At 40.5% G+C, this 13674-nt stretch overlaps 1 protein-coding gene across 4 annotated transcripts; it reads right to left on the bottom strand.

Annotated features, from left to right (window-relative positions):
• Positions 1-274: 274 nt before the first annotated feature.
• lyl1 (LYL1 basic helix-loop-helix family member) lies at positions 275-8726 on the bottom strand. 4 transcript variants are annotated; one of them, XM_073472725.1, is made up of 5 exons: positions 8597-8726; positions 8158-8224; positions 5888-7173; positions 3728-3825; positions 275-2706 (listed from the first exon to the last, which is right to left on the bottom strand). In XM_073472725.1, the coding sequence occupies exons 3-5, from the start codon at positions 6625-6627 to the stop codon at positions 2162-2164; spliced, it is 1383 nt and encodes a 460-aa protein (XP_073328826.1). In that variant the 5' UTR covers positions 6628-7173; positions 8158-8224; positions 8597-8726; the 3' UTR covers positions 275-2161. The 4 variants fall into 4 exon arrangements, with proteins under 4 accessions (XP_073328826.1, XP_073328817.1, XP_073328832.1 ...); XM_073472716.1 differs by having other exon boundaries at positions 8606-8717; XM_073472731.1 differs by having other exon boundaries at positions 5888-7170; positions 8597-8702.
• Between the last annotated feature and the right edge of the window lie 4948 nt (positions 8727-13674).

The following is a 13674-nucleotide window of genomic DNA, read 5'->3' as shown; positions in this document are numbered from 1 at the left end:
ATGTTTCTGTTGCATAATTGTTTAACTAGTCACACATCCACTTGATTGCTTGCACACACACACACACACACACACACACACACACACACACACACACATACAGTATGCACAAACACATCAAAAACATGCATGGTGAAATGTAACCAAGTACATTTACGCAACGTACTTTACTTAAGTTAAATTCTGAGGTGCTTGTAGTTTACTATAGGCTATTTCTTGCTACTTTACACTCTTCTACTCCATTACATTTTAGAAGCAAACATTGTCCACAACATTTATTGACATTGACATCTTTTACTTTTTACTTTCAGATTATCAACATAAAATATAAACCAGATATTAAATGATGATTTATTATTATAGATTATAGAGCTATCTGGCAGCGTATGGAAGTTAGCTCCAGCTTCATCAGCTGCAAAATTTCCGATGTTTTTTCAACCTCAAAAGATCTGATTTTTTTCATTAAAGGGGCTCTATGTAACATTTGTAGTAATCTACATATAGTAATCACTTTTTTATTGGCCTTTTTTTGCAACGTGACGTGAAAATGAGACATTCCCGTCTCTCTCAGTTGCCTATACAAGCCTGTGGATGATTTTTTTAAGTTTTGTTTAAGTCCATGCACTATTCCCTGAGAAGTTAACAGAAAAAACAGATCTTGGATCCTTCCCTTTATCTGGATCCTCAATGGGGTCGACAACCATCCTCCATTCAAATTTCGTGGAAATCCGTTCTTTAGTTTTTGTGTAAACCTGCTGACAAACCAACCAACCAACAAACAGACACAGATGAAAACATAGCCTTCTTGGTGGAGATAATTATGATCCAGTAGTATAATATTTATTATTCTGAAATGGGCCATTCTGCATGAAGAGTACTTTTACTTTGGGTACTTGTAAATATTTCGATGCTAACACCATCACTAGATGCTAGATTTTAAATGCAAGACTTTTATTTGTAACAGAGTATTATTACACCACGATACTGCTACTTTTAATAAAGTAAAAGATCTGAGTACATATTCCTCCACTGAAAACATGTACAACACTCCTCCCAAAATCTGCAGCCTGGTAAAACCTCGGTACTTCAACAGCAATTAGGTCAACAGGGTTTTTTTTTCTTTTTTCCAGGGCTGTGATTGTCACAGTAACGTCAGCGAACAGTCATACTGGTCTTCAGGGAGTCACATCACTCACTTTTTTCATTATTTTTTAACCGGTGTTCTTTATGGCTCCCGTGTTAAAAGTACCATTATTAATCTGTCGCTCTGGTCAAACAGCACAAATAAACAACATGCAGTTTGGCCTTGGCCCATACTGTATAATGTGCGACATAGCTTAAAATAAGCATTCACATTTCAATTGGTTCATTCATAACTCCAATCCAACAGCACTGCATTTATACATTTAACATCTGATTCATGTCAGACTGAGATTACCATTTACTGACCACTCTGAGGACACACAAATGTTTCCTCAACATTTGCCAAACATGGCATGTGTTGAGAAATTGTGCTGACAAAGAGCAGTCTTTGGTGCGCAGTAAGAGGATGTCAAATACGGAACAGCAAACTAAAACACACTTTATTTCTGTCTGGTACAAGTGTGTCACAATGTCAGGGTGGGACCAAACTGCAGCTTAAATCCATAAATGCATGTCATTCGCTTCTCTGCAGGCACAACATAGAGTCTGAGGCTGTCTAAGCCACCATAACTTTACTGGAGCAATGCTGCTTATTTACATGTAAATTTAGAGAGAATGAACATTTTTATTATTCTGTGGTGTTCTATGGAAGATCCAGTCTGAGCTGATCTAATTAGATTTCATGATCCTGTCTTGCATAATTTATCCATGTTATGGATCCATATTTTTTGGATTCTTTGGGATATACTATTTAAACAAAGAAACATTGTGACTTAATTTGGGGTCTGTTGGAAGGTTCTGTGATGTTTCAACTTGCGCCAGAGAAGAGTTCACTATTTTCCTAAAACAAGAGCTTCACACTCAATGTTTGCACATTACAGGAAAAAACATAAAGACAGTTCAAAGCACCAAATGTTGCTCAAAATCTGTCTTTCTTATTCACACTACTGTCCTGTCCGTCAGTGTGGCATTTAAACTCAGTCTGTCTGCACACCTCTTTGTCTGCTGTCTTTTCATGTCACCGCTCATCATTTGTGGCCGCCACCATACTTATCTGACCCTTGACCTTTCCCAGAATGCCATGGGTCACCAAAGAGGTCTTAGCCCCAAAGCTCTCCTCGCTGTCCGTGTCACCGTAACAACTGGATGTCGCTGGGGAGTTAGCCAGAGCGATGACTGAGTCAGTTGAGTCTCTGTCTCTGTGGGCTGTCGCCAAGGCGGGATGGGCTGAGGATGGCAGGGCAGCGTGGGACAGAGGAGGGGTGTCGCACTGGAAAAGAGGGTTCAGTTTGTTTCTGTCCAACCCAGCTGTGGTGCTGTCATCCTCGGCCTCTTCCTCAGCTGAGTCCCTGCTCTTGTCCTGTGCCTGGTCATTGAGCAGAGTGACCAGGAAGTTGATGTACTTGACAGCCAGACGCAGGATTTCATTCTTGCTGAGCTTCTTGTCAGGCGGGTGTGTGGGAATGAGTTTTCTCAGCTCAGAGAAAGCCCCGTTCACGTTCTGCTGTCGCCAGCGCTCACGGCTGTTTGTGAAGACACGCCGGGCAATTTTCTGAGGAGGGCCTGTAAGACACAAATACTGTGAGTGTGCAGGGCCATAAAGGATGTAAGGAGTTGATATATACTCTCCCTATTGTCAACAAATCCCATAAAATAAACTTTACTATGAAATGTTTCTACTAACACGCATTGTGTAGCCATACCATGATATAGCTTACTCCTACCCCTTTTCCACCAACATGGAACTGGTTCTTTTCCAGTTCACACACCTTATTGTGAGCCAGAGCATTTCAACCAAAAATAAATTGGTTCAGAACCCGAAAAGTTGGTTCCCAGCTAGATCAACATCAAAAAAGATTTTCCTTGCCCTAAAGTGCGAACCAAAGTGGCTGTGTCATATTTTACAGGTTGTTATGTGTTATGCAACATCCTCCGTTGATGACACATCCTTGATTAAAATATTTCTGCTCAAAACTGGTGGAAATGTGAGCTGGTTTGCAGGATAGCACAACAAGTTTCCAAGAATCTTGAAGCTAGTTGGTGGAAAAGGGCCCCATTAAAACTATGAAAAACACAGACACTGAGCGGCATTGTTGCACTGGGACATGTTTATTAAGGTAAACATGGGCACTTCAGTTTGTTGTGAGTCAAACCTACATGTTTTGTCTCGCTGCTGTAAATACTAGAGCACAAATTCTGTATTAATCCACCGCTGAAAATAGTTCCCTGACGAATCGACTTTTGACTCCTGTTTGAGTTATGCTTGTTAAAAACTACAGTGCTCAGCTGTTTAAGGGATTTTTTTAATAAAGATATAAATATGTATCTATGACCCATTATTATATTTATAGGTGTGTAGATATTTATATCCTCAGTAAGAACAACTGGGCTGTGGCAGGAAAGTATTGAGAGACAAACTAACACATTAATGATGTTGACAATAAGAAATATAGAATATCTGCAAACTTAAACTTATCCTTTACATGACACTTTAGATATACAGTATATCATCAGTTCACATACAGTAACTATGGCCATATTAATTTTAATGTCTGGTTATTTATTTGGTCACACAGAAACTCACATTCAGTGATCTCCATCTCAAAGTGTGACGAGGGTCTTCTCTTGATCCGGCTGTTGTTGATGACACCATAGTTTCCTCCTGAGGGACTGAGGTAAGAACTAGAAATAAAAACAGTAATGCGGGTGAAAATGTGACATGTATGGAAGTGCATTCACTGAAAAAAGCCACTTCAAAATGACATAGAAGACAATTAACACAATACATTTCTTGCTTGTAATAAGTAAAAGAAATCTGCAAATGGAACAAGTAAAATTATCTAGAATCAACTCCCATTATCTCACTGAAATGCTACTTTCTTGGTGATTGGGTCTTATATTAAGTGTAATGAGATATTTCGAACACGAAATTAGAAAAATATGCATAGTAAGATTTTGAGTTTCAGCAGTGTTCACAAAATGAAATGCATCTAAATAAAAAAAACAGTTATTGAACATGTTAGGTCGTTCCAGCACCTCTCCTCTTAAATATCTTGGAAAGCGGCTGGAGAAATCAAGAGGTTGGTGGAAGCCATTAACTACGAAGGGATTATGTTGGTGGCATTGATTGAGTGTGCATGCAGAGTTGCAGCCCAGTCTCATTAAGTCTGGTTACTAGCTGATTCTACCGCGGGGGGATCAATGCCTCCTGCTACAAACAGACCAGAGAGAAGTGAGGAGGGAACCTTATTCCCAGACCTCCATGACAGATGGTGCAACCATAGATGTAGTCACTGTGAAAAAAGTCCTGCTTTTTACATCGCTGATGCTCCTCTGTTACAGAAAGAAACTGTGTGGAAAATCCTTTTTGGAGTAGAGAATAGATGAACAGTAGGAGGGCTTTGATAAGGTCTGCAAATGAATGCCTTTCTTCATAAGTGTAAGCTAAGAGTTGCCAACTGTACCAGCCCAGAAAGTGCTTCAAGAGTTCTGTCGCCTTTTGTCAGTTCAACGACTAAATTTAGCCGCAATTAAAACTGAATGTATAGTTTCAAAAGTAATGTCTCTTGAGGATTTTGGTACTAAATGTGCACAAAAGAAAATCCATGATGCAACTTGTGTTCAGCAGCCAAACGTTCTGATGAGTAAATTTAGCGTGAGAAATGTGAGGTGCCTTCATAACAGCACACATCCTGCTGTCAATTTCACATAACCGTGCAGCGCAGCGACTATAAATCACTATGGGAAGTCATGAAATCCCAGCAGTTGAGGTTTCCTCTGAAACATAAACTTGCCATAGTTACCAACGAAGCAGCATTGTCATTAATGATGCAGTAACATCTCAGGAAAGTGTATTGTGGTTTTTATAGTTTAGAGTTCCACATCTGTTTGCATGCCTGGTGGAAAGGAGCTGGCGATTGAGAATGTGGCATTTTAATGTCTTTTATTTACTTGTACTCTTGATACGTACATTTAATATCAGATACTTTAAGACTTTTACTCAAGTACTATTTTTATGGGTGACTTTCACTTTTACCGAAGTAATATCTTAACACGACATCTTTACTTTTACTTAAGTAGGAATTTTGGGTACTTTTTACAATACTGTGTAAATATACTATATGTATAATTTATTTACTTTTACTCTTGATACGAGGCATGAGACGATATGAATGTCATGTAATGGTATCCTGGCCCAAATAATTGCAACTCACTCACTCAACTCACGATATTATCCCGATCAAAACATGCTTAAAACTGTTAAAATGGCACCAAAACAAACTGGAATCACTTTATATTTAATTTTGTTACGAAACAAATATTTGTATTGCATCACAGATTTCTTAATGATTTAAAACAATCTGAAATAAGGTAATCATAAATCATAAGATCCTCCTGCATAAATGAAAGATAAATAAATGGTGGGCACCTCATGTCCCTCAGCTCCAACTCCACCTTCCAGATTTTTGGAATGAGTGGAGATATGTGGGCTCCTCTTTGAGGTATTTCAAAATAAACACAGAAATCAATGTAGGACTGTATGTTTTTACAACACTGCTTTTTCTTGTTGAATAGAAAGTTTAACTCATTAGTCCCCAAAATATTAATCAAATGCAACAATCTGAGAAGTGAAAATCACTCACCACTCACTGATGATGACGGGGTTGCACGTATAAACTGAATAAAATTAAGAGGTCATGAGGGCAAAAGGTTGGGACCATAGTGCTTATACGCAAGGTCTCACCTGGTGAAGAAAGGGTGTGCAGACAGGTACTGCTGAGGCAGCAGGGGCCCTGGTGAGGCAGCTGAAGGCCCTCCAGAGCCTACAGAAGATGCTGAAGCTCCAGGGCTCGTCACAGGCAAGCAGGTCAGCTGACTGCGGCGAAGCTCCCCGTGGGGCCCGTGCAGGAGGTTGGGAATTGGATGGAGTGCAGTCAGAGGGGTGTTGGTGAGTGGGAGAGGGGGTTTGCTGTGGCCGAGGCTGATGACTGGAATGTGTGGAGGAAGAGGAGAGGACGATGAGGACGAAGTGAAGGACGCGGTGGAGGTGGGAGGCGGTAGAGCACATGGGGACGTCTTGGCTGGTGCTGGGAGAAGTGGAGGTGGAGAGGAAAGAGTTGGGGACCCAGAAGCAGCTTGTGCTGTGGTGGATGTTGTCCCTCCTGGCCTCTTGTCCTCCTCCTCCTCCTCTTCCTCCTCGGTCTCCATGACAATGGGCTCAGGTGCAGCTGCTTTGTCTGCATGGTGACTGGTCAACGCTGTCGTCGTGGCAATTGGGGACCTGATCGGGACATCCGTGTGTCCTTTATGGCCCGTCTTGTTAGCAGGATGAGGGCTGGTGATAGGATCCAAGAGTGTCTTGTTCTGAAGGGGACTGTGCTGCTCTACGGAGGCACAGGATGGGGAGGAGGACGAGGACGAGGAGGGGCGAGGGAGGTCAGGGGGTGAGGCAGGTATGCCGGTAGAGTTCAGCTTCTCCATCATGGTGGTGAAGTCTCTAGAGGGATCCCTGTCGGTGCCAAGCTCCTGTTCCTCTCAGTGTGTGTGTCAGTGTGTCTTGTCCCAGTGGAGTCTTTAAATATGTGTGAGAGTAACTAACATGTGCATGCAGAGACCTTTAAACCTCTTTAAACTCCTGAGTTCCTCTTTCTTTGCTCTACTTTCCTACCTCACTAAAAATTCCTCTGTCTAACCTGAAATCCATCAGCTCCTCCTCGGTAATTGAGAAAACGTGAGCCTGTCTTCATTCAGGTGCCACAGTCTTTAATGGACGACTATCTCTGTGGTATCGTCTCTGGGTGCAGCGTGGAGCCGGGGTGGTGGTTGCGGTCTGATTTGGCGGGGGTTTTTCTCACAGTACATCCTGAGCAGCAGACTCGAGGTTTCTGAACCAGTCTCCAGTGGCCGCTCTTAATGATTCTGTCCGTCTGTCTGTCTGTCTGTGTGTATTTTGAGGATATGAGTCAAAATCCTTTTAAGCATTGAAAACGTCCCACATCACTGAAGATTGGATTGATATCAAAGAGTCTGCTGAACAAAAGAAAAAGAAAAACATGCACTCAGGATATATATTTGGTGTATATTTAGCAAAAGGGAGACGATGAGAAAATGTGTACACAGGTCAACCAAAAGAGCTTTTATGTGCGATGTAATGAGTAGCTGTTGCTTCTCATTTCTTGGTTTTAAAATCTGAATTTATTTCATGGAAATTCACAGATTTTTCTCATGCTGGATATCAAGTGAGTTCTTCTCTACGATGAGGGAGATGGTTGTTGTTACTCTGCCCTGCACAAAGGCGTAACACTCTTATGATTTCTCAGGTTTTGCAATCGCAACTGTTCCTGTTTTTAGTCTTTTATGGTGGTCATGACTTTATACTGGACAGTTCCTTCTTTCACAATCGTGTACGGACGAGACTTTTTACCATCTAATTTTGCAGCAGTGTTTTTTAGGTTGCTGAATTTCTGCACAATTTTATAAAACAATTTTGCTTTGGTTGAGAAACAAAGCCAGTATGGCTCCGCATAAATATAGTATCGATTACAGCATTTGATTATTAGTCAAACCAATATATTCTTGCACAATTACTTACACAACGACCTTTCTAATAGTTTAAATCATCTCCTCCAATAAAATATCTCTGATACTTGTGATAAACCTTTATGCAATTAATATTTCATTAAAATAATTTTAATAACAGTGGTTTAATTTCATTGCACTACATTTTATATTTGTCTAAAACATGTATCAGATTAATGTTTAAGCCAAATGAACAATATATTGTGTATTACGTGTAACCAGTAGACTGTCACATAAATGTAATTAGTTAATACAGTAAATAGCCATCCATCAAGCCATCTGACATGACTTGATATAAAATTTCTATCGTCAACTATTTTAATAAGCAAAGACTTTCTCACTAAAGTTTTTAAAATATTTAAAATTAAAGTCAGAGGTTAAAAACACTCATATACTACAGGCTGCATCAAAAAAAGATATTAAATAAGTACTCACAGATACATTATGATATCCAGTGTGCCACGTCTGTCTGTCATGCAAAATCCGTCAGAGTTCAAGTAATCTGTGAACGCACATGGTGTATCTCCTCAGTGTTTAACGTCCTCCCTCTCCTCCTCCTCCTCCTCCTCCTCCTCCTCCTCGGGTCACTCACACTCCACTGCAGCCTGTCAGCGTCTGTCTGTCAATCTGAGATCAGAATTGAAGCCAAACTGTCTGACACCCCTCAGGACACCTCCTCACACCCAGTTCAATCTCCTTAAAAATCATTTTAAAATGAAAAATAAATAAAACTTCGAAATATTCACAAAGAGATGAAGTCAGAATGAAAGCGAAGGACAGCCTAGACGCACTTATTTGTGTTTTTGTCGCAAAGTTGTTCACGACAAAGGGTGGAGGTGGATGGTGTGTGTCTCTGTCCGTATGTCAGTCTCACCTCTCTCACCTCTGTCTGTCTCTCTCTCTCACTGTCCTGTCTATCCCCTCCTTCTCTCGCTCTCTTCGCCAAGAAGACACAATGCTCCAGTTGGTTGCCAGTCGGAGAGCTCTGGTACTCTGGCAAATGTGAGGTGGGAGAGAGAGAGGGAGAGAGAGACAGAGAGAGAGAGAAAGAGAGAGAGAGGGAGAGAGAGAAAGAGAGAGAGAGAGAGGGAGGGGGGGGGGGACCATGTTGCAAGGAGAGTTTTCCGCTCCCTGCTGGACAAGAGGATGTGCGAGTACAATATGGTGGCTGCTGATAAGAGCCTCAAAAGCTGCCTGTGGCCTGTAGATAAGAAACCTCCACTACCCCTCCTCCCCCCTCCACCACCAATACCTACACACACACACACACACACACACACACACACACTTTTCATAACACACACACACACGCAATTGGCAGGTTCACGCCTACGTGCACATACGCACACACACATCACACCAGACTGGTCAGACTTTGAAGGGACCTGGACTGTTTCCAAGAAAATATCCGCAACTGCACTTAAATCACAATGTAATAAACAGACCAAGGTGTACTGTACACACACATACACGCTTATTAACACACACATAGAGTGAACGGTCATACACAGACATGCGTAGACAGGGAATCACCTAAAATCTTTGTCTTCTTATCAAATGTCTGCTGTTAAAGGTCATTTTTACAGCTTGATGACAAGCAGTGAATCACTTTTAATATGAATATGAAGCAGCATTATAAAAAAACAAATATTATGTTCTTTTATTGTTGATTTGAGACAAATTGATGCAATAAAGTAGGTGAGAAGGAGAAAAGAGGAGCAACTGTGGGTCCCCGAATAGAGCTTCTCTTTGATTAACCGTCAGCTGCTTTGATAAACTAAATTCATACTCAACTATTTTAAAAATGTGTTGGTTTCCGCTTTAAAATATGAGGATTAGATGTCTTCATTACCTAATAAGAGATAACTAAATATATATATTAGGTTTTGTTGACTGTATAAAACAAGAGATTTGAATATGTTACCCAGGGTTCTGGCAAGTTATAATTTTCAAGGTTGGACAAAACAACACCATAATTCATTCAATCCATCAAGCTTTATTTATACCTGAGAGATCACTGAGGGGTAGCTCTCACTGACAATGACATTGAGTCAAACAAAACAAAGAACAGGAGGAACAATAAAAAGAGAAATTACTGACAAAGTAAAAGCAGTCCCACAACAGGCTTGTAAATAAAATAAAAAAAGCCACAGCCATTAAAAATCGTGGGCTTATTGATAAAAATTTTAAAAACTATAAAATAACATTCAGTTGCGTAAAACCCCTACAACTTAAAATAAATTAAAATGGTTGAAAGTAAAACAAAAATACAGTCATGTTTACAATACAGTTATTAATCTACATTAAAAATAATCATTAGTTTCTGCCCTGATTCCCACTATATACTGTATGTGTGACAGCACTGTACAAACACAGACGGTCTCTATTTATTGGGCACGAGACAGCTTTGGGGATTTATGACATCAGAGCGCACCTGTGTCGCTGATGACCAACACACGAGTCGTCATCATCGTGGTAACTTTCCTCTCAGAGAGCTCCTGAACTTCCTTCCTGAATCTATCCCTCACCCGTCCTCCTCTGTGCTCACCCATTCCTGTTCCCTCCTTCAACCTCAGGGTCAACGCCTCTTTTACATTCCCTCAGTCATTTCCTTCTTAGACAGACTCAAACACAAACATTATAAAGGCTTTACAGTTACGTGACCTTCAAGGTCCTGGGAAAGAAAGCAGCTTGCTGAGCAACTACTCAACAAATCTGTCATCGCCTTCATCATCCTCACCATCATCATTGTTATCTTTTTTTTTTCTTCATTGTGGCCATCACTATCATCAACATCATCATTATTATAAGGGATAACTGCCCTGGAGGTCTGAATATGCTGAAATAACAATAGTGTAAGTACAATCAGAGTGCAGAGTGTCTTCTATTGGAGTGTCACACTGTTCTGCGTCTGGCAGCTGTGGTTCCAGTTGATCGCCCTCTGTGAGCCAGAATAACGTCGCAGTGGCTCTGCTGTCGCTGCAGATGCTGCCTGAATTTGCCTGTAACATATAAAAAGCTACACAAGGGACAGAGAGAAATCCTTAAGGGATTAACTTTTCCTGTGCTTTGTACGCTCCTGTTAAAAGTAATGTTATTTAATAGCATCACAGTGTTGTATTTTCAGAACAGTTTTAGTTCTTTAATTGTTTGTTTAAAAATATGATTTAAATGGAAAATGTCTTTAAATGCCTTCAGCTTTGTTCACTTAGTGTTTGTGGCTATATGTGCTGGAATCTTAATAGAGAAAAGCAAATACAGCCAAGAATGGGCCCTTAACCGTTGTGGTCCTAATATCTGTGATTTTCACTGTTAGATGCCATTTTTAACAAGGAAAAGGGGACAAAAACAAGTTGGGATGAAAAGCAATTTATATGTAAATAGATTGTAATATTTATAGTTCTACTTTCCTTTTCTTTGTTTAAAAGCACACTGAAAAATACTACTTTGAAGAGTTTTTATGTCAAATTTTTAATCACTACATATTTGTGCATTTTTATAGGCGCCATGTCATTTTATTTGTGTATTTTAAGGTCTTATTTTAAGGTCTGACTTATAGCTGAGTTCGTGCTGGAAAACAGGATACCATGAATGTGAGGTAAAGGTGGTTAATTAGGTCAAAGACATGTTATAAATTCGCAGAAAAATCAGAAAGAGAATCTGGACTCCAAATGGTTTGAAAATGCAGTAGTTTAGTTGCCAAATCATCTTAATTGCTTTAACACAAAGAAGCTGTTGCTCCCAGTATGGTGCCACAGTTGTGTGAATTGTCGATTAAGTCAGATGAAACCCTTAGCCAGCAGACAACAAATCACTGTGCATTTTGGGTTTCCCCAATCTTACTGTAGCATCTCACACGGTCACAGTTTTCTGGGCAGAAGAGAAATCGTTGACTTTCTCATTTAAGGCCCCGTGTGAACACCCAAACTGTAAATGGGGAATAATTATAGAAACAAACGATAACAGACAGCTTCCGCTTTTCCCTTGAGTGAGGAAGAAATCAAGAGAGGATTGTTTTAATCTCAGAGGCGAGCTGTCACGCCCTCCCCTGACTACCTCAAAATACCCAGCTCAATAAATAGAGTATTGATGTGAGTGCCTTTGTGCACGAGCGCGCGCGCGCGTGTGTGTGTGTGCTTGTGTGTGTGCATGCGTGCATGTGTGTTTGTACATAAGGCAGGGTCAGGCTGTTTGCCAAATACCCTAGAGAATAAAGTAAAAATAAAGCTATATGTAAAGGTTGTCTCACTGTGCGCACCTGCAGAAACAGCATTGATCTCTTGCTGGGCCAGTAAGCATGTGTGGGTGAGGCGTGGAAAATGAAAACTCTGAGGCTTATTTGTGGCCTAAAGAAAATATCAGCTGATAATTGGAGTCCAGGGACCAAACTTAATGTAACATTAACATAACTTGTGTTTCTAACACAGGTAGCAGAATTAAGGCTACTGGTCACCAGTATTTACAACTGTAAAATTGTGCGGCAGAATAAATTGATCACAATGGAATTGCTGCAATCAGTTGAAGCCCTTATGTCAAGAGGTCGTCTGTGAAGACCACACATGGACATTCACATAACTGGGAAAAAAACAAGCTTTGACAGAGCTGGGGCCTCATTTACGAAAAGTATTTAGAGATTTATACTTGAACTTTGTCTGAAGATAATGGTCGACGTGCTTACATTCAATTCATAAAAAGATACTGAGTAAAAAATGCCTTGCTATAAAATTCCTGCACAAAACAGTTTATTCAGAAATAGCCATGGACTAAACAAGAAAATGAAAGTCGGAAGACGGACTCAGCGATGGTAGAGATGAGTAGAGCGACTGAACAGTGGGTTGACAAGCATGTCGACGCTGCACATCGTTTATAAAGCTCATGTAAAGTTCACCACAGATTTGGATGCATACGCGTCCCAAACTGCAACACCTTTACATAACCAGCTTGAAGTCTAGTCTAGACTTTGCTTAGTGACAAGATAATTTTCAAGGCAAAGTAATGTTTTTTTAGGGACATCTTCTACAAGGTTTTCTGCTTAAGTCAAGCTTAGGACCAAACTTAATCGTAAGTCTGTTTTATAAGTGAAGCCCCTGATCTTTGTGGCAAACAGAGAGCCGAAGAGTCCAAAATGAAGGAAACTGTCATAGCTAATTAGCTGTGTTGCACCGTTGACTATTATTTACCCCTTCTGTTGTTGTAACTACGTGACAAAAGAGACATGTTAAGCAGACAGTTATGAGATGATGATACTAATACAGTTTTTGAAGTTTTACAAGGCCAAGTAATGCAGGAGCAACAAAACCCCTAAAAGTGTCAAAATGAACCTTCAAGTTTCAACAGTTTGGGAGAACTGGAGGGTGAAAATGAGAAAGCAATTAAAGCAATAATCTTATGGTAAACCAATATGTTTCACCCTCTCAGAATAGTGTGAGGGTATAGACTCCTAAAATTCATATAGTGGATATACACAGACGCATGCACATGCCCAAGAAAACACACACACACACACTCCCCAAAGTGGGCTCCATGGCCACGTTTCCTCCACGCCATGTAAACACTATTGTGTGCCGGGCGATAGGGATCACTGGAACCTAATTGTTTGAGGCAATATTCGCAGTGTATTTCATGGAGAAAGTGACAAACAATGCTGCGAGCGTTGGCCGGGACAGACGCTCTCTCTCCTCCTCTGCCGCGACAGATGTCGACTCTGTTTATTTTTCCTGATTGTCCTGGAGACGGGCCATCCAACTGCTGAAAACGACAACAAGAAGAGTGTCAGTTTCTGTTGGAGATTAAGGACAAAACAGGAGGATGTTAGTGTACTGCCATCCTAGAATCTGACCTTACACAGAAGAAGCATGTTGTAATATTATAAACACATTATTAAACATTGTGAACACATCAGATAGCATTTCATCTGTGATGTAAGTGGGCTAACAATGATGACGTCAACTC

This window comes from Pagrus major, chromosome 1 (assembly GCF_040436345.1).
Source record: "Pagrus major chromosome 1, Pma_NU_1.0".
In the NCBI taxonomy this organism is placed as follows: Eukaryota; Metazoa; Chordata; class Actinopteri; order Spariformes; family Sparidae; genus Pagrus; species Pagrus major.
Note: the sequence above shows the minus strand (reverse complement) of the source record. Positions and strands in the feature narration are given on the sequence as shown.

Coding starts and splice junctions, on each gene's coding strand:
- lyl1 (XM_073472725.1), bottom strand. CDS start 6,627: ATGATGGAGAAGCTGAACTCTACCGGCATACCTGCCTCACCCCCTGAC. Junction 3,826..5,887: donor GCACACCCTTTCTTCACCAG/GTGAGACCTTGC, acceptor TTTTATTTCTAG/TTCTTACCTCAGTCCCTCAG. Junction 2,707..3,727: donor TGAGATGGAGATCACTGAAT/GTGAGTTTCTGT, acceptor TGTGTCTTACAG/GCCCTCCTCAGAAAATTGCC.